Consider the following 21,188-nt stretch of genomic DNA (forward strand, 5'->3'; position numbering starts at 1 on the left):
TTTTTAAGCCTTTGCTCATTAGACCAAGTACTTAAACTTCTAGATAATATGAATTGTTTTTAAATCCTATTTATTTAATCTTAATAAGTCACAACACCTGTCAAACAAGCTGTTTTAATATAGTTGTGCAAACTTTGTGTAAAGTGTGAATTTCCCTGCTATTCCCTGACTTCATTTCCTAAATGTAACTGCCATTTACTTTACTTTACTTTACTTTAGTTTATCTTTTCAGAAATTCCTTGTGTGTCCATGGCAACTGTCAGACAAACAAAACAACAACAAAGGACAGTACAGTTAAAGACAGATATCAAACATTATAGTGCTCCATAATATCATGCAATATAATACTCCACCACAACATCACCTATACTCAAAATTAACCACTACTACACACAACTTTCATATCACAATAGTTTAACATAACTATACTGGAAAGTATGAAGGATCTCTGAGCACAGGTAGTCCACAAACCCTGTACCTTCATCCTGATGGTAACAACTCATATTCACCATAGATGAACAAGGTACAGGTGGAAATGGGCTGATATATAAACTATATACTAGCAGGCCACAAAATCAGTTAAAAAAAGGCAGAGAGAAGCCACTGAGTGCAGACAAGAGAAAATTTTAAATTATGACAAATATATTAATGACATGGAGAATACAAAACAGCTCAGACTGGCTCAGACTGGAGCTTGGCTATTGTTATAAGAGGTAATTAGGAAATGGGGAACAGGTGCGTAGGTGAGTGTGGGGATCAGGTGACTGGAACTGGCAGGAAAAGACTGTGGGCAACTGCTGGTCGGCTGGAGAACGACGGGAACGACAGGTGAGATAAGCACTGCCAGGCAAAATAAGACAATGAAAAAGGTGCAAAATTAAGAACCGGCTGACAACATGACATCGTAATTTCACAGCTAGAAGACATCTCTAAGAATCCCATAATATTCTTGGCACGCTATCACCAGTATATGATGCAATGGAAAGAGCAGAAGAAAAAAGAGAAAGACTGAGGTGAGTATTTTACAGAAAAATCTGCCTTAACCAGAAAAATTAAATAAACCAGTGTAAACGTTTTTCCACTCGATAAGTGTTTCAGTGTCTCTCTTCCTTTTTACTCACACACACACACACACACACACACACACACACACACACACACACACATCACACTCTATCTGCTGGCTGAACTCCGAGCAGGAGGAAGTGAGATTTGGACGGGTGTCAGAGCCAGTTGTTCAGGGCTAATTGAAAGTCAGCAAACTGTCACCATCTCATTAGCCTTTTGTTTATGTTTAATAACAGTTGCAATACTGTACACTTCAACTGATCAGTGATCTCTAATTATCTGCTCAAACTACAACTGATACATATATATAATATGTACTGTTCACGTATATGTACAAGACAAATACGTCAACTTTGTAGATGTTAAGCAAGAGATTAGACAGAAAAAGTCCTATGATGTTGGTGAATCCGGGACAATTAATTATACCGTTAACCGATGGCCGCCAAATTTAATCAGGAAGTTAATTAGATGGAGTCTTGGTAATTAGTCCCCCTCGTTTATTTTATGGTTAATGAGATCACAGTTAATTATTCACCTGTCAACTGCCGTCTAAACTAAAATATGAAGACCATGAAGAGTCAGCTGAAAGAGGATCAAAATAATCCACAAACTGAGCTTTAGATGTAGAGTCTGAGTGTGTGTGTGTTTGTTCATTTTCTTTTTTATTTATTTGGTATTTAGCTTTAATCACTTACACTTACTTGCGCATTTAATAAGTTAAAATCTGTGTCTTTTTGTGTTTCTATGTGACTGAAAACATCAAAGCTAGGTTTAGACGAAATGAATCGAAGGTCAGTGAAAGGCCAATAAAAGGAAATAATTAAAAGAATCATGTGATGATTGATTTTGATCATGATTTTATAGCTATGCCATCACACAGCTGGAATTCACCTATACAGCAAAATACACACATAGTATACTCACACACACTCAAATAATTTACCAGGAGAAAACGTGCTTTTTCAATTCCACTTGACAAACCCAGCTCTTATCTCCTGTGTAAACAACATGGAGTATGAGGCGTGAAGCTTGAGTAAATCTGAGATTTATTTCAATTTCCTTCTGTCCTATCTGTGCTGAGATGTGCCATCAGCTCCCTCCCACACGCTCCTGCGGGCCTGGTTGAAGGGATTTTTCAATATGTTCCACATGCATCTGAAATGAGTTTGAGGGTGCACATATTGGAACATGTTAATGCAAACCAAGATTTGAGTTTTGACATGTATGTGTCGGGCAACGTGACTCACAGCCTCCTCATCACACTCTGAACCACATTTCAGTTCAAGGTCTACTACCATTTTGAGCTGAAAATGTCAGTTTTACATTTGTGTGCTACAATGGACAAAACCACTATCCATGAGTTTATTTATTTATTTATTTAGTGGGGTAGAGAAGTAATAATATCAAAATATTACATTTATCAACCTTTCAAGAAATTGAACTTGATATGTGAAATATTGCTTTAAAACATGTGGTTTAAGATACAATTTTTGTCTGAGATATTGAGCTATCTGTACATAAACTATTTAATCAAACTTCTCAGTTTACACTTTATAAACAATGGTCAAATTTAAAGGGGATGTGTCATGCACATTTGCAGGTCTATATTTTTTCTGTGGCTTTACTGGAATATCTTTGCATGATTTTAAAGTTCAGAAAACTCCTTATTTAACTTTTACTGGCTCTTTATGCAGCCCCTCAGTTCAGCCTCTGTCTGACACAGGCCGTTTTAGTTCCTGTCTCTTTAAGGACCCCCTCCTGATGAGTCCACTCTGTTCTGATTGGATGGCTCCAGGAAGCTGCCCCTCAGCTATGTAAAATAACCACAGTAGTAGGATTTCACTTCTTTTTTTCATTCTTTACTCAAAGATTAGGCGGACGGCTGTTTGTGTGCATGAGCGAACAATCTAACATTTAAGGAGGAAGTAAAGGTAACTGAAGCCCTGGCTTTTGACTTGCAGGGAGCATTTTTACACAGGTTCACCTCAAGTTTTGGAACTTTGACCATGTTTAACACAGACATCCGACATCATAACAGTATAAAGGTAACAGAAAATCACAAAAAGCATGAAATGTCCCCTTAAAAGATACTGAACAACAGCACCACACTATCAGGTTTCATTAAAAGAAAAAAAAAACTGTGTTGGCTTCTGACTTCAATAACCGAGATCAGATGACCCCTAATCTCATTCGAAGAGGGACTCAGACACACTTATCTGTACGAGTTAGGCAGAAGTGAATATTAATCCATCATCAGCTGCTGGATTACGGCTAAGACTATGTGTGTGTGCTCTTGAATGTCTATCTTTTTGAGGACAAAGTTATGAACCCATAGAGTGAGGACTTTTTTGGAAGGTGAGAAATTTTGTCCACTCTGCACTTCTTCGAAAGGCTGTTTGAGAGTTAAGACTAGGGTTTGAATTAGGTTTAGGTAGATAGGAACTATTGTAAAACATGTAGTTGAAGTTATTGTTTCTCTCTGACTCACTATCAGCCTGGTAGTTACAGAATTGGGAGCCCATGGAAAAGAGAAAAAAGGGCAGCCTTATCTAATCTAATGCTATGAAAAGAGGGATAATGGATGGGGAGCCCATTATTACAAGTACAAACATGAGAGCCTTGTACTGGTTAATATCTGACTCAGAAGTGATCAACTACAAAACTCAAGGACAGACACACAGATGCCTATTATGTTATACTGATGAATGCTACCATATAAACTGCACAAATAAAAACAGTATCTCGCTATGATTATATAGTATGTGATGATGCAGAAGGAGGTATACTCTATAACACTTATTCATCAATCATCATCAATACTCATCAATAACTGTTTAAAAATAATGTGACACTGTGTCAGAAGTAATTAATCAACATTTAATTAGGGCTGCAACTAAGCATTATTTTCATTATAGATTCATCTGCTGATTATTTTCTCAATTAAAACGTCAGAATGTCATTTTTCTAAATGATTAATTATTCAACTATCAAAATAGTTGCTGATTAATTTTCTGTCGACTAATCGTTGCAACTCTAATTTAATTACCAAATGAGCTCTAAAATTTTAATTTTAGCAAAATTTCTGAATCAATGGAAATGTTTCAGTTTCAGATTTTTATTGTGTTATTGTAACACTAAAAATTGCAATACACAATGTCTGCCATTGTACAATTGCATAAAAATTGACAAACTAAGTCCATTCACTCCCAACACAGACAGACACAGTGAATATTTCTGGCTGTTCTTTGAAAGAGGAAACCAAAATATGTTGCTTTTAAAGGATTAAGCTCTAGCTTTGGTAAATTTTAGAAACATCTGCCTTTCTTGATGTAGGCACAGTCTTTAGATTTTTGTTTTTTCCTTTGGTTTTGTGTCTAGTCAGAGCTGTATCTACAAAAGCAGATTAAAAGGCTTGTAAATGCGTCTGACAAAAATGGAAAGGGCAAAGGGTGACTTCATAGTCAGAAAATATAACAATCCACTGAAATAGATCATCTTTTACTGCCTGATTCTTGCTCATGTGAATGAAAAAGAGTTGTCTTGGCAGTTACACAATGTAAATTGTGCTCTTAGCAGTCCAAAAACAAACACAAGCTGTGTTCAGTCCCATGATGCATTTATGGAAAGGCTGTACTGTTTTTTTGTGACTTGTGGCAGTAGTGTGAACATTTGTTGGTAAGGTGTAAAGATTAAAATGAAAATTAGAAACAATGAAGGAGCTTTAGCAGCTTTGCAAGACTAAAAAGTAAAAATTCTTCTTCCTCTCCTTTCACATACCTCCAATTAAGAGATTATGTACAAAAACACTTAACACCTACTTGAGACCTTGACTACTTATGACCTTGTAATGGAAAACGAGCTCTTTATCTGGTAATACTCTGTTATACATGTGTAGTGGACAATTCTCTTGAAAGATGATTGTGCACTCTCATATCTGTTGATGTTCTGTATTCGAATGTGCTTAGGATAAGAGGATGTCAGCCGGACATTTAATCTTGTTGTTTGACGTTTGCTGACAAGTATCAGCAGGATGCTGCGAGAATGCGATGACTGAGGATGCAGCTGGAGAGATTGTAACTGACAGATCACAGAATATTCAGAGCACTGTGTGACAGGCGTGGCTACCACTGTAAGTATGACTGTTTGGCTGCGTTCAAGGCTGTTTGTCTAACACAGACACTGAGTCCGCATGCATACGTGTCTGATTCCAGAATAAACTCTGACAGACAGTCTCTCTCTTTGTGAAATCCACTTTTTTTTACAGACACTTCCATGACAACCTCCTGCTAACAGACATAGCTTTAGACTGAAATGGGAAGAAGAAATCTGTGCCACTATTCGTCATGATATATAGGAGCAGGGGCTTCATCACTCTCTGCTAGACACTCTTTAATTCAATTCAAGATACTGCACAGACTCCACTATACTAGAATAAAATTACACAAAATCTATCCAGATGTTTCTCCCATATGTGACAGATGCTAGTTTGCTGGAGCAACCTTAAGCTGTAGTTTTTTCACGTTCTGAAATTCAATCCTTTTTATCTGGCATTTTTGATATTATCTCTAAAGTTGTCACCTCTAATCTAGAACCAGATCCTTTAATTATCATCTTCAGCTCATCTGAAAAACGGCAAAAAAAAAAAAACAACAAAAATTTTAAAAAACCTTACACATTGGAATAAACTGATGTCTCAACCATTAAGATGTGGCTGGATGACTTAAAGGGGACATATATGCTTTTTTTGGTTTCTGTTATTTATATATTGGTATGATGTCAGATATCTATGTTAAACATGGTCAGAGTTCCAAAACTTGAGGTTAACTTATGTAGAAATGCTGCCTGCGAGTCAAAAGCCAGGCTGCTCTGAACGCTTCGTTTGTGATGTTTTTTTCTGTCTTACTGACGAGTTGACATCAGATCGTCATTCACGCCCATAAATAGTCGTCCATTCCATAGCCTTAGTTGCTAAGGTTGTTGCTAAGGTTTCTCCATGTGTTGTTTGTGTCGTCCAAGTGTCCATTGTTTTGACCCCTTATTAAGTACCTTACAGCTTAAAATAAAAATAAAAAAACTTTATTTTCCATCTTTAATATTTCACAGTATCACACAAATGTGAAAGAATGTGAATGAGTGAAAATGCACAAGTAGTTGTGGTGGGTTAGGGTAACAGAGTGGGATTATCTAGACTCTTTGTTGCCTTTACATCTTTTTTCCCCCTTGTTTCCTTCTCAGTTTATTTTGCTGCTATTACTGTTCAATTTTTTTTTTCATTTAGTCAGTTTTATTATGTACTGCTTGCATGTCAAGTAGATACCTGTAAAACACATCCATTGGCTTTATAACTGTTGCTGAGCAACAACTGACTCATCGTTATCTGTATATGAACTTAACAGCTCAGTAAAAAAAAGTTGCACAGTATGATGTCCTGTTTTCCAGAAATTAGTTCAACAAATTTTTATGTATGAATGTATAAATGTGTGAATGTTTCCACCTCAACACTGTAAACACAGAGCAGCTCCTGCCTTCATCAGCGGTTTCATTTTGTTTAGCCATAAGCTGCCTGTAAGAGCTCAGAATAACTGTTATTATTTATTATTATTATTATTTATCAATCCACCAATTTCATCAGGAAAAAATCATGAATTTCCAAAATATGAATGTATGTGTAGAATCTAAGAGACACTGAGCAGCATTTAAAGTGATTTCCAATCAACTGTCTTAAACTTTCAACCCACTTTTGTTTACAGAGTTTAAACTGTTATTTCTTATGCAGAGTCCAACAAAGCTGCAATATACAGACCACTGCTCAGTGAATAAAATCCAAGGCAATCATAGTGTGAAGTCATTTCACTGTATTAGCACTAATAGGATTCCAGGAAACTTTGATGATTATCGTGATAATACTGATAATACTGTTTACAGCATGGAAGTTTGATACCAGCACATCCCTAATACAGAGCAACAGTAAATACACACATCCTGTCACAAACCAAGCACCTAAACATCTAGGAGCAGCATCTACAAGATCTCCGTTATTGTAAACATCTAACACCTCCTTGCTGTATGTGTACTTCTGCCAATTATTGAATTTCTTGAAAATGGGAGTCATCAGCCTGATACAACATACTGAAGCACCTTCAGTTGCTGTAAGTTGGCTGGCGAATTCTGCTTTTGAAGCTCAGCCTTCAAGTTGCTGCTCTTTTCTTTTCTTTTATCTCCACATGAATGTGAGCCTGCAGTTAAATCATTAAATCAGTTAGCGATACACAGCATCCAAATTAATATTTATTCATGTAAAAAATGTTGTTTTGCTTGTCAGCCATCTACAAGCAGCTATTATTCTCTCGTCCCAGCTTCGTCCCGGCTTCCAGCTCTTTGCCCTCTAGCTAAATCTCAGCCTGCAGATAATGACAACAGCTGTCCTTGGGGCTTCCGTCCAAACAGCCCCCCCCCCCCTCACCCCCCTCCCTCCCCTGCCATCAGCCAGACGGTCAGTCGGTCGGTGAGCACGTTGAGACTGGGCAAGAGTCCATGTGATACACTGGGACTTAGGAAACCCCCAACAGCGGATTTACAGAATAGAAACTGAACTGCCAGATAGACAGAAATCATTTGAGTTGAGAAATGAAAAGTGAATCTATAGAGGTATTAAAGGCTCTGAAAATGTATTTTCCTTATCAGTTAATTAGGTCCTACATGCCCACATTACTATGCTAAGAGCGCTACTGGTTCTTTTACATGACAGATATCTGTGTTTGTGTTTAGTCTGTGCTCTTATTTAAAGTCAGTGTAGCTGTGATGGAGAAGACTCATGCAGGGATTTCCAGTCTCAAAATCCAGCAGGTAACAAGTACTACAAAGTTCTTGCACCGCATTGGATCATAAACTCTGACTGTGAAAGGACTAAATAATCAGATCTTCATCAGGCAAAATTCACAAAACCTGATTTTTTTGGTCCTTTTACAGTCTAAAACTCAGAAATCAAATCTGCTCAAACCAAATCCACATAGTCTTGATAAAGCTGTTTTTCCTTATTGTAACGATGGTCATTGCTTATTTAGTCACAAATATTGAGAAATACATGAAAAATACTTAAAGTCCCCTTTTACACAAAACTGTGTTTTCCTTCTTATTCCTTCAGTTGGATGTTTGAGATTCACTGTGCAGAATAATGTATGATGAAGAATGAAGTATTTTTTATATTTATATAAAACAAGTGTGGAGGGGATCTTAAACATTTAAAACCTCGTTTTCAGACACTTTACAAAATCTACTCTATCTAATTTGCTGATACTGTACACTGGAATATTTAATAAAAAATGCTTGCATACGAACCTAGAAACAGGTGCTGCAGGTAGTGTTTGGTGGGAGAAGACAGACAGATAGATAAAAGAGAGACAGACCAGAAAACAGGCAGGGAACCATATTTAAATTCCAATTTGCTATGAATTAAATAACCCCAAATATCCTGCTTGCTTCAGGCAGGAAAGAAAGTTAATGACTTTACTCTTATTCAGAGAAATTAAGTGATAATGAGAGCTTGAAAGGTATTTAAAGTATGAAAAATGTGCCTTTGGATATGTTGAAAGGTTTCCTGCAAAGTATCACTTCACAGGTCACTTCACAGAAAGGTCAGATGTTAAAAGTACTTCAAAAAATCAATGAGTAAATGTCTTCCTAGATCAGATTATGCCTACGATACATTATTCAAAGGCTTTTTCTCCTCTTCTCGTGGATGGTGCTGCTGATTTCTCAGCTTCAAGCCAACTAACAGCTGAATCAGATTTGAATCCAGCAGTCTCACCTTTAGTTTGTACTCCTTCTCCTTGGTGACTTTGGTGAGCAGTTTGGCTTTCTGTCTGGTCAGCGCCTCGATCAGAGAGTCACACTGAGCCACGAGGCAAGCTTCGAACTCCACACCGTTCTCCTGAAGCAGCACAAACACACACACACACAGCAGGGACAAAAAAAAACATTATACACTTAAAAAAAAGAAAGCGAACAAGAATTATAACTACTGTGTTCCTGACACTGTTTTATGTGGCACTTGTGCCAAATAAAGCTACTTTACGGTGTCTAAAATAGATCTGTTGGCGTATTTTTCTTCATTTTAGAAATCCAGTAGCACAGAGCAGCTTTGTGTTTGTTACTGATATGTTAATTTTTCAGCTGGATCTATTTTTGTTTCATCCGCGCAAACATTAGAATACAGTTTTAATTATTTCAACAGACTGCAGACCACAACATAGCATACATCCCATTTACCATCTGTTTATACAACTGCCATGTTCAACCAAAAATAGAGATGCACACATAAAAATCTCTAAAATAATGTTTACACACATATATAACTGTTATAGTTGTGGTTATGTGCTGTGATTATATAGAAGGGCTGCAATTATATTCACATCACACAGGGGCAGGCAGGGCTATTAAAATACAGCAGCAATGGAAAAAGAGTAATGCCTGAGCACGCAAAGATATATTTGATATATGTTTGATATACTACTATGTTGATGTATCATTTCTGTATTTCCACTCTTTGAGATTAGATACCTTTTTTAATAACGGTTGATTAATTTGAGATGTTTATGACCCTGGGCAGACTGACTGATTAACCCCACCTGCCACCATAGAGCCTGCCAATGTGTGTGTGTATGTGTGTGTGTGTGTGTGTGTGTGTGTGTGTGTGTGTGTGTGTGTGTGTGTGTGTGTGTGTGTGTGTGTCTAACACGGGTGTAGGATCCACTTTTTATCCATTTTGACCTGGAGAGGATCCACCTTGGATCAAAACATTGTCCATTTGAATTAAAATTAAAATTGTGGCTTTGGAGTAAGTTTCCATATGTGCTATAATTAACCAACATTCCCTGACACTGACCAGGCTTTTCTTTTGGTCAGAGCATGAATGTAGTGTAGTGTTACTGAACTTTACTTGAAATTACTTCAAAAATAACATGCTGTTGTTTATTTAACCAGATTTGCAGCACTGTTATGTTTACATAGAACCACTCTCCTGAGACTGAAAATGTGATCCCTGTCATTAGTCTTTGGTGCAGTTTCTAAACAAACTAACATGCCCGAACTCTTCATGGTGAAGGAACATGTCACCAAATGCAACGGTGTGACTCACTGATGTGTTTTTAATAGTTTTTGGACAACAATAGAGGTCTACAGCACAGAGGAATAAGATATATCAGGCTTTGGACACACACACAATACTTGTAAGTAGATCAGTTCATTGTTGGTTTGGCTCTGAACATGAGTTTTAAATCACATTTTTTCCACAAGCATCAATAAAGGCTGAAGCTTTGATTTGTGGTCTCAGCTGCATTCAGGGTTATTCTGTCTCCACCTCCGTTTAGCCACAACGCTGCAGCTACTTACAAGCCTCTCTCTGCAACAGCAGAGGGAAACCCCTCTGTGCTGTAGGTCTGCGTGCTGTTGCTGCTTAATGAGAAGGATCCACAGGGGCATTTGATCTGAGCACAGAGCTTACATGATGAGGAGATGAGGTCTTAGATAGTAGTGATTTCCAATCAAGCGTCCTCTGCTGAGTTCAGATCTGTAAGAGGATGAGTACTGGAGATTCTCTCTCTTTATTCCTCACTTTTCTTTCTCTTTATCCGTCCATCTCTCCCCCCGAGACGGTGCAAAGTAGTTCTGGGAGGTTTTTTTTTTTAACTTAAATGCAATCCTCTTCATGTATGCAATAAGACTCTTAATGCCTGCTCGTAGCACTGTGGCTGACAAGATATGACAGCATAGACAGTGTGTGTATATGTGTGTGTTTATGTGCGAGTGTCTGCATGACTGGCAGATGCTGCGGGAGAGATCAGCTGCACAGCTATGCTGTCCACAGGGAAAACACACACACACACACACATATCCACACACACACTTCACCTCTGGCTGATACGGTTTGTTTCAGTTTTGGTGCCAAACTAAAAGTAAAGTTGTGATTCAGATTTATTTTGAGCGTATTGTCCATTTGATAATGTCAGGGTCTTATTTCATCTAAAAACATCTGTAGTATGGAAATTACATGAAGAATTTTACATATGGAGGTAAGTGATTGGACATGGCTATTGATTGTGATCTCTATTGATTCTTGCTTAGCCAAACCTCTCTAGCTTCTGGGGAGCTTCCAGAGAAAGTCCAGATACAAAAAAGGGAACCCTGAGACATAGGAAACGCTGAGGCAGCTGCTTGATTGGCTGTGAGTTGTGAAACGTTTGCCTCTTGAGAGACCATTGCTCTGGATGAAGCGCTCCCTAAATCATTAGGTAATTTGTCATTGCATCCCAAAACGATTGATATGATTATCCATGATTAACTTACTTACACATCCAGCAGTTACAGAGCAACATTATCATTCATTTGCAGTCGTGCTTCTGTCAACCTGATGAATATAAGTCCAATATTCACTCTCTTTTATCTCTGTTTTTTGCTCTCTACCAACTCCTGAGGGAAATATCTGGCTCTTTAGCTGCTAAATGCTCCATTATGTTCACCGGTTAGTCTACAGCTAACTGTGTTTGTTTGCTGTTTGGTGCAGAGCAGGTAGTGGTTTTTAGAGCTTTTTCTGCTGATTATGGATGGACCAGTGACATATTTGAAGACATGTTGTAATTCATTGAACCGAGTTATAGCAACAACACTTTTCTGCTTCAGTATCTTCAGTCTAAGCCTGTCTCCAGACCCCTGACACCAACACCCACATGACATCTTGTAATCTACAGCTGGAAAGTTGGATAATTATCAAATGGACTAAGTATATAAATATTGTGTTTTATACAGGATTAATTTGACAGGTTTGAGTGTTAGAAGCTTACCTGTATCTGCTGAAGCATGTTCTTGAGTTGAACCAGGAACTCCTTGGCATCTTTAGCTTTGTCAGAGACACCGTTGAGGGCCTGAGAGATCTGGCACTGCAGGGACACACAGAAGGAATATATATATAACAATTCAGAAACATCCAAAAAGACTTTGACTTACAGGCCACACCAGTCATCTTAATTACTTTGGTGAGTATTATATTTGCTTTTAAAAAACATTTTCGGTCAAGTTTACACAGAGCAGTATAAGCCTCGAAATCACCCTTATGATTGTGTCACAGAAGCATTTCTGAAAGTTTAAGACATTTTTCAACACTTAGTTGAGAGAAATAATCCATTGAAATCTCGCCACTACTGCCTCCATTTTTCTTGACCCAAGAAGATAGCAATTACATATCCAAAAGAAGAAAAGACAACCACCTTCCAAAAGCAAAAGCTGAAATTACAGACTACAAAAAGCAAGTACTGACATCACTTACAAACAATAATTTACACATCACCACTGACAAAGCTACTGATAAGGTTGAATGGCGAACTGTTCAACCAGTTCAACCACTGAGGGTTTGGGGCTTTCTTTAGATATCTGTTATGTAATCATTTAACCCAACAGACCATTCTCCATGGATGCTCAGATCATGCCTGATCCTAGCCTAGAGCAAAGTCCCTGTTACCCCTTCTCATAGGCTGAGACCCTGTATTGTCTTAATACTAGGGATTGTCTTTAAAATCTAGAAAAGCCATGCTGAGTTTAGACACACTGTCACTTGTTAGTTTTCTCTTCCTGTACAGCACCAACACTTCAATGCTAAAAAAAAAAACATGGCGGAACTTAACACAGAGACAATCTTAGACATGTGGTCGTCTTAATGCACTGATACAGTTAATGACCTGCATCCATCACAGTGAAGAACTCAAAATCCATTACAACACTGGGAAACGTTTGAACGCAAACAAGATTTATCAGTTTTGACAAGAAAAATATCTTTAAGTGATTACATAATGTAAAAATACAAGTGTTATATTTGACAAAAACACATCACTTCAGTATGAGTCAGTGGGTTTGGCTTTCAGAGCAGCAAATATTTTGCCAGTAAGCGCTGAGAACTGAGATAAATTGGGTCTAACGGTGTTTGATCCTCACTAAATAGTCTCTATATATTCTCTCCTAAATGAAGCACTCTCCCAATTTTCTATCTAATTTCCATACAATAGCCATTGGGGATGCATATTTATAATGTTTAATATTCTCTGTATCAACAACTGTAGCCTAGTTTCCATCTTCTATCTGCTACTGATTTGATACTTCATGAAATTGAAGTCAGTGAGCACAAATGACCAAAGATTAGTTTAATGACCAACGTTTCATTTGGTTAATTTAATAATCTCATCTTGCTGGTCACAAGTTTGTTTCCAGAAATTAAATGGAAGCAGTGCAGACACTTTGTATTTGGTATTTGCAAAATATTTTTAGAATATGAAAAAAATGTTTCTATACTGTTAAGTTAATTTGCATCTTGAAAGGTGAGGAGAGAATGACTGGCATATCTTGGTCCTGCAGCTGCTAACACTGATGCCACCAGTTATTGCTGTGCCAACTATAAACATGGGTTAATTTATATGTTTAACCTCTGCAGTCCTGCTCTTCCTCTGCATATCTGAAAGGCCACGCAAACATTAAGCACTCCATATACAGAATAAAAGACATTAAACAAAAATAAAAGATGCAACTTGCACTTATACCCACTCAAATCAGCCAGTAATTTGAGTAATGGTCCTCATATTTTAAAACTTATTGTAGATGTTTTTGGCGACATACTGTATTTTTATTTCCTCATGGCAGACATGATGTTTAATTCTGTGTTGCTGTGCTACAGCCACTGCAAAGCCACTGTAAATCTAGATACACCGAGATGTACAAGTATCACAGGGTACTTACAGTGGCATCCTGAATGTAACTTTTGCAACATAATCTAAGTAAGGAGGATGAAAAGTTCTGATGGCAGATGATTTTAAATCCAAAGTCTTTGCAATATGCTCAGTTTGATTGAACTGATAGCCCTGCCTGAGATTTAAAAGACAATGATTGCAGTAAAGAACATATATTTAACATATAAGCTGAATATTTTAAACTAAAGTCATATCAGACAGGATAACGTATGGGGAAACTGCATGAACTAAGCCAAAAAAAAAAAAAAAATCCAGACACACATTGAAGGCAATGGGGCGGTCCAGATGGTCTTCAGCTTTTGAATACATAACTCAAAGCTTAGGACGAAGGTTTGTATGTCCGTGTGTGTGCACGTGTGTGTGTGTGTGTGTGTGTGTGTGTGTGTGTGTGTGTGCGTGCGTGTGTGTGTGTGCATGTGTGCGTGAGTGCCCATCAGTCACTGGTAAATAAGAAAAGACAGGACAAAGGAAGCACACACTGTTACACACATGCCAAGCTGTGATGAATCTGCTCCACTATCGCCACACCCACATGTCCCACCTGCTCCCCCTCCTCTGAATACACACACACACACACACACACACACACACACACACACACACAGACAGACACACACACAGACATATCCAGAAGGCAGTTTGAAGGGGGACAAGCGAAAGTGTCGCCTCCTTTTTTGTTATTATAAATCACGAATAACAGCTGTATTTGCTGCATGGAGCAAAGGTCAGACTCATGGCACAATCATCCTGTTGTCTGAAAACTCCAATTCTCTGCATTGTTACATTTGTACATTACATGGACTGTTTATACTGTGAACATTTGCACATTCCCGCTCAATATCTTGTACAATATTTTTTAAACTCTAACAGATATTTCCACAAAGAATATATCTTTATTTTTTTAATTGTAAAATTGTAAAATTTCACTTATGTTATTTATGATCACCTGACTTCTGTGGAATTTCCCTTCTTCTGTCTTGTTGTTATGCACAACAACACCAAGGCAAATTCCTTGCATGTGCAAACTTACTTGGCAATAAACCTGTTTCTGATTCTGATTAAAACCTAATAATAAACTGTTTTTGAAAGTTAAAATGTGATGCTTAAAAGTATCAGCTCAAGCAATGCAGGATACATCTGAGAAGCCAACAACAACAAGCCTCTGTCTTCTGTCTACAAGAAAGTGCTGAACATGTAGATACAGAGTAACAGATGAGCAAATATCATTATGTAATCACATAATAATGATTAATGGATGGATGAGTAGCGCTCAGCAAATCTAAGAAATCATGAAATATCATCAAATCTTTTATTGATTAGTGGGACTTGATATCATTTATAGAATCTCATAGACAAATAACACATTTTCTCTGTTTCCAAGTATACAACTATTAAGAAATTAGGATTCTGTGAATGACAGCATATACATTGTAGGAAATGTATTAATTAAATCATAATCAATAAACCTGAAGTGACAATCAATTAACCATATTGTTGATCATTATAAAATTCTTTCCTTCATCTCAAGTCCTGTGGTTGTATTTAAATCAAATCTGCCACTGCACACAGTCACTGCACTGTATAGATAATCCTCTCGACAATAACCCCCCCCCCCCCCCCCCCCCCCCCCCCCCCATTCCACACAAACACACACTCACACATACTGATCTTATCCCTGTCCATCCCTCTCTGGGTGCACGTGCTGCCCAGAGTCAGGAGGAGGGATGTGTGGAGGTCATGGTTCACAAATCAAGCCAACCCTTCTGTGGAGCTTCTCACTGTTCCTCACCAAGAGGCCATCTGGCCCAGCAAGCTGTCTGGCCTGTGTGTGTCTGTGAGTGTGTGTGTATGTGTGTGTGTGTGTGTGTTCATGCCAAGATGCTAACAAGGGGATGAGGGATGTGCCATACGAGGGTTGTCCTAACACATCCCCTCCTCTCTTAATTGTACTTAGTGATTCATTTAACTCCGCCGCTGCTCATCAGGTCAAAGTTCTGAGCTACATCCACCCACCTGCCTGTCTGCTCCTTCATTTACACCTCCTTCATTCACTCACTGATTGTTTTGACCCACTAGTTCCTTTTCAGAGTAGCTGTAGGGCTGGAGTGTGTCCCAGCATGCATTGGGTGGAAGGCACAAAGACACAAAGAAGAGGTCACCACTTAGCTTCCAGGAACAGCATCAGGCTGTGTGGTGGTTTTGGTGCAGTGAACAAAATTACAGGTTATTTTCTTTTTCCTTTATTTAACCAAGGAAAAGTCTCATTGAGATTAAAATATCTGCTCCATGAGAGACTTGGCCAAGCATTTAGCTTTTAGTTACAACATTAAATAAAATACAAACAAGCCACACAATGGAAACAAGAGTGCTATTTATTTTTAATCCTTTAAAATTGACTTGAATTCAAAAAGACTAATCAGCTCTGACAATTTCAAGTCCTTCTGTAAATAAATCTAAGTGGAGGCAGAGTGTTTACTGTAAAAGCTTTTTTTGTCCAACTCCACCCTTACTTGAAGACCCAACATCTTAAGAAAATCATGACAGCGAAGGTCATATTATGTCATGTAGTTTTAGTTTTTGGCCCAGAAGGACTTTTTCTTATACACAATTATTACAAAAGAAACAATGAAAATAAGTATGTACATCACACACATTTAGACTCTTTAAAGTCTTGAAGAGCCATGTCAGTCAATTATTTTTGTACCATTCATATGTGTGGAGAGTCAGCCGGCTCTGCCAGACAATTACTCTCAAACACATTTTCTTATTGCCCATAATTGCAGAAGACTGAACAACTTTTTTCAGCATATTTGCTCAGAGACCAACTTTCATTGGCATTCATTGGATGCCAACTTAGATCACAGTATCCAACTTTCTAAATACATCTGTTGCTGCTACTCAAACACTCACATTTATACCTCTGGACATTTTAGGGACTCCATTTAACATGGATCTACTATACATGCAAATACTGCTGAACTGCAATATATTCATTCTGACCCTCAATACTGCAGTAGTCTGTGGTAGCTTTCATACCAGACTTGCAAACATGTAACATATTGTTGTGTTGAGTGTTTCATATTCAACATTTGTGTTCTTTCAAGCTGCATCCTGCTTCTGCAATGACAGATTTAACTCCAAGGAGATCTAAATGTGTATATTACAAAAATCCGTTTGGCAGATTCCTTTACAACTGCTGCATTTTGGCATGAGAAACATGATAGGAGTAGACTGTCCTGTAGCCAAAACAACCATGTGTCTTCACCAAGGCACCAAACTCATTAAGTCTTGTGGTCTAATTAATGAACTCTAAGTGAGCAGCTGTTTAAATAGATTACAGCACTGATCAGTATGACATCCATCAACAGACTGAAGCTTTTTATTTGTTTATTTGTTAACCTTAAAGTCCATAATGTAACAGCTCCTCTGTTTGCAGAAGAATCTATTTGCCGCTCAATAGGTTTTCACTTGACCGACAAAGCAGTGCTATGAAATTACATTTTTATTTAAGTCATTGGTTTTTCTGTTCTTCAGGCCAGTTAAGGAGTCATGAAGCAAATTCAACATAACTTGTTTTGGATGGTTTTCTATTTACTTGTATTGAAACAAAATCATGCTCAAGTTAAGATGCCAGTTTACAAAATTCATACCAAGCGTGAATGCACTGCCAGCACAATATCCATGCCTAAATTTGGCCACAGTCATAACGTGTCAACCTGTAGTAGAGCCCAGAAAAACTGCGTGTAACAGTGTTGAAATGTGACAAGTCTGCCCTAAAGGAAAAGGAACGGTGGTCACTGAGCCACTGAAGAGATTTGGAACAACAGAGAAGCACGGAAACATGAAAAAACCAAGAGAAACAGGCAACTGAAAGCGAAGAATCAAGAGATGATAAGAAATACAATACATCTCAGTCAGGTTCAACGCACCTGCAGAGCAGAAATGTACATTCAGAAATCCAATTTCTTCACTCCTTTGTTTCTTTTGTCCTACTCTCCTTGACCTTTTTCATTCTTTATTACTCCTCCAAACGAGAGTGTCATTTTTCTTTTTCCCCACTGTCAGCACCCTTCAGAGACAAGTGCTATTATCTCATTATCTTATTATGGGAGCAATGGAGGAGCATTTATTCAGTCTGTGACATTCAGGGAGACCAGTGACATTCATGGAGGCAAAACTGTGTTGGTTCACTGATGCGTTTCAGCTCAACAAATAGCAGAATGCCCGCGAGGAGGCAGGGAAACAGATTCAGGAGGTGATCAGCCACTAACTGCAAGACGAAGACATAGGAATTAAATGTTCAGAAGTCTTCAGTTTCTTGGCCTTTTGGAAACTTTGTCAGTGTTGTCGACGGACAGTGGTGGTGAGTAATCACAGAGAGAAGATGGGGGTTACTGCGAACCACAGGAGAACAAAAGGCCAGCTTATGTGTTTGGCTGTCAGCCTACAGATGGTTGATGGTGGTGTTGACCTTGTCAAAATGATGCCCAAGGGACATCCAAAGGAGAAGGAGGAGGGGCATACCCATTCCTTTACCTCCCTGCCTCCAATTTTATTTCCTCTCATTTGCATTTATAAGCCTTTACGTCCTCTTCGATCTTTTTCATTTCCCCTAAACCCCTCTACCCTTCTACCTCTCTTTCTCAGTACTGGTTTTGACTTGGTTCTGAACATGTTTAAATTCTAATGGAAAATAAAAATCTCCTAAATATGTAAATAGGGATCTACTTTATCCTTTAAAAGTCCTGCACAATGGCACTTTTATGATGGGTAAAGCAATACAGATGCTTTTTTCCCTGCAAATAACTGACGTCCTTGTGCAGAATCACACTTAATCCTTAAGATTTTGGTGAAATCAAACCCTGTTTTTGATACCATTTATGGCAAGATTTTTTTCTGCAATAGTCATTAAATGTATTTACATCCAGTAATTATCTCTATATAGTGGTGTTATGTTGAAAACTAGTCATGCCATGTAACAGTATGAAATCAGATTACTGTTGCAATAATTTTTGCAACACTTCTTTATGAAAACAACATGAGTTTGTTTGGTTGCGCTGCAGACAGACACACCAGTTGCTCTTTTATTTCTAATGATTACTGACAAACAGATGTAGTATTAAGCCCCTTTTCCACCACATGGTACCGGCTCAACTCCACTCTACTCACCTTTTTTGGTTTACCATTGGGCAAAAGTTGTGGATAGTACCTGGTACCTTTTGGTATCACCTCCGCCGAGGTTCCAATTGAGCTGAGTCGATACTAAAAGGTGACGTGAAAACACTGCAGACCACTGATTGCTCAGAGAGAATCATCAGAGAATCATCACTCTCTCTCTTTTTCTCTCCCTAACCAGTAAGGAAGCCGACAACGAAGTCTGACTTTACTTTTAACGTTATCAAACGAAGAGAAACGTCCTCCCCTCGTGCTAAACTGGTCTTAAATCAATACCAGAGTACTTCCTTGTTTTATGAATGAAGCGGTGCACAGACACACAGACACACAAAGCAGCTGCACCATGTGTGTTTGACCAATCAGCAACTGTCATCCCTGCAAACCTCGCCCCATTGAGGAGCTACAGTCTGCAGTGAGAAACGAAATCCAGAAAAGTAAAGCAATTAAGGTCAAGTAGAGTCGAGTCAAGCTGGTACCATGTAGTGGAAACATGGCTTTATACTGCAATGGTCGTTACCATGGTAACCACCAGTGTCACAAAATCAACCAAGGCTGAAATCTTAAGGTTTACATTGTTACATGCTACCCTGGTTGTTCGATCCATTGTCTAGTGTAAGAAAATGTTTAATGAAACCATATGAAGAGCCAAAGAGAATCTGCAGCTGCCTCCACAATCTCCACTCTGTACATCACTTGGTATACTCACAGTTCATGTACACCATATCAACATGTAAACATTTTTTTTTATTTTTTCATGTTTTCCTATGTAAAAAATCTAAATAACATCATTATCCATTAAACAGGTGGTATGCTCTGATCTACTCCTCACCACACAACCACATGCGCTTGTGTTGCAAATGTATGTTTTTCTATTAAAATTTATATATATGCTTTTAAAATATAACTTTAGTCATAAGATATGCTGTACTCCACCATAACAATCAGTCTCTACCTTCCTCCGTCTAGTCAGCCAGCTGTGTTACAGTATTAGTGGCTCACATCCGAGGTCAAAAGCAATCTCCTTTCCCCTTCCTCCTCTTCATCCTCTCATCCACCGGCACCCAGCCTCCCAATCCTCTGCTGCTCTGCTATACAGCCACTTGAAGGCTAAATGCACCACAGTGAACTACTACACAGCAACTACAGTGGTTACACTAGATGCACCTGAGCAGTTCAAGCATGAACCAATAAATAAATGCTACATTTAGCTTTAGCCACACCGGAACAAATCTATCCAGCAAAGTTTAAGTAAATAAAAAAGCAGGAAAAAAAATCCAGAGAAAAACATTCTATCAAAAATTTATCAGTATTGGTCACATTTGGTTATAGCCACTATTCACTGTTTTAATAATTGAACAAAAGCAAAGAAATGTGCTTGCTGGTACATAATATAATGTAAATGGTCAGAGGCAAGGCTAATTTATGGGAGTAACAGAAGGTGTATATGTTCATTTCTACAGTATGTATCTTTGAGCAAAAGACAACGCTGCACAATATCTAATGCTGCAACTGTTCTACGGCTAAAATAAACGACACAACTACTTTATCTGCACAAAGACTGGAAGCAGGGAGAAACTGCTAGTCTAGCACCATCAAAAGAGCAACAAGACAAAGAGTCAATGCCAGCAGCTCTATGAGGGTGTACTTATGAACAGTGCTTTGAGCTTGATGCTAATGTCTAATTCACAATGGTAATGTTAACATGCTGATGTTTAGCAGGCATCCTATAATGTTTACTGTGTTTGCCATAGTTTAGTTTGTTATCAAACCATCATTTGCTAATAAGCACTAAACACAAAGTACAGCTGAGGCTGATGACAGGTATTTTGTCATAAACCAGGGTGAATAAATACCTAGTAGTAATTTTGACCTGATGATAGTACTGGATAAAAAGCCATGAACATGAATGTCTGTACCTAATTTCATGGCAATACATCCAATAATTCACTAAAACCCAAACCATGCCAATGCCAACCTCAAAGGTGAAATCAAAGTCATCCTCTAGGAACTATGAATGTTTGTACAAATGATGTGCCAATCCATGTAGTTGATACAGAGATTGAGATATTTCACTGAATAAGTTAAGATTTGTCCTGCTGGTGGCACTAGACAAAAAGTCAGCCACAATTATTGAGATTCATCTTCTGTGGACCATGA

General features: G+C 38.2%; 1 protein-coding gene across 2 annotated transcripts in view; it reads right to left on the reverse strand.

The window, feature by feature from the left end:
• Positions 1-21,188, reverse strand: part of LOC137168770 (tripartite motif-containing protein 67) — a 49,756-nt gene that overhangs the window by 13,124 nt on the left and 15,444 nt on the right. For both annotated transcript variants that reach the window (XM_067571505.1, XM_067571504.1), the window contains exons 2-3: positions 11,907-12,002; positions 8,876-8,998 (exon numbers count right to left, since the gene is read on the reverse strand). In XM_067571505.1, the coding sequence (XP_067427606.1) occupies positions 8,876-8,998; positions 11,907-12,002 (219 nt within the window). The remainder of the gene's footprint in view (positions 1-8,875; positions 8,999-11,906; positions 12,003-21,188) is intronic.

The sequence above is a fragment of the Thunnus thynnus genome, chromosome 18 (genome assembly GCF_963924715.1).
Source record: "Thunnus thynnus chromosome 18, fThuThy2.1, whole genome shotgun sequence".
NCBI lineage: Eukaryota > Metazoa > Chordata > Actinopteri > Scombriformes > Scombridae > Thunnus > Thunnus thynnus.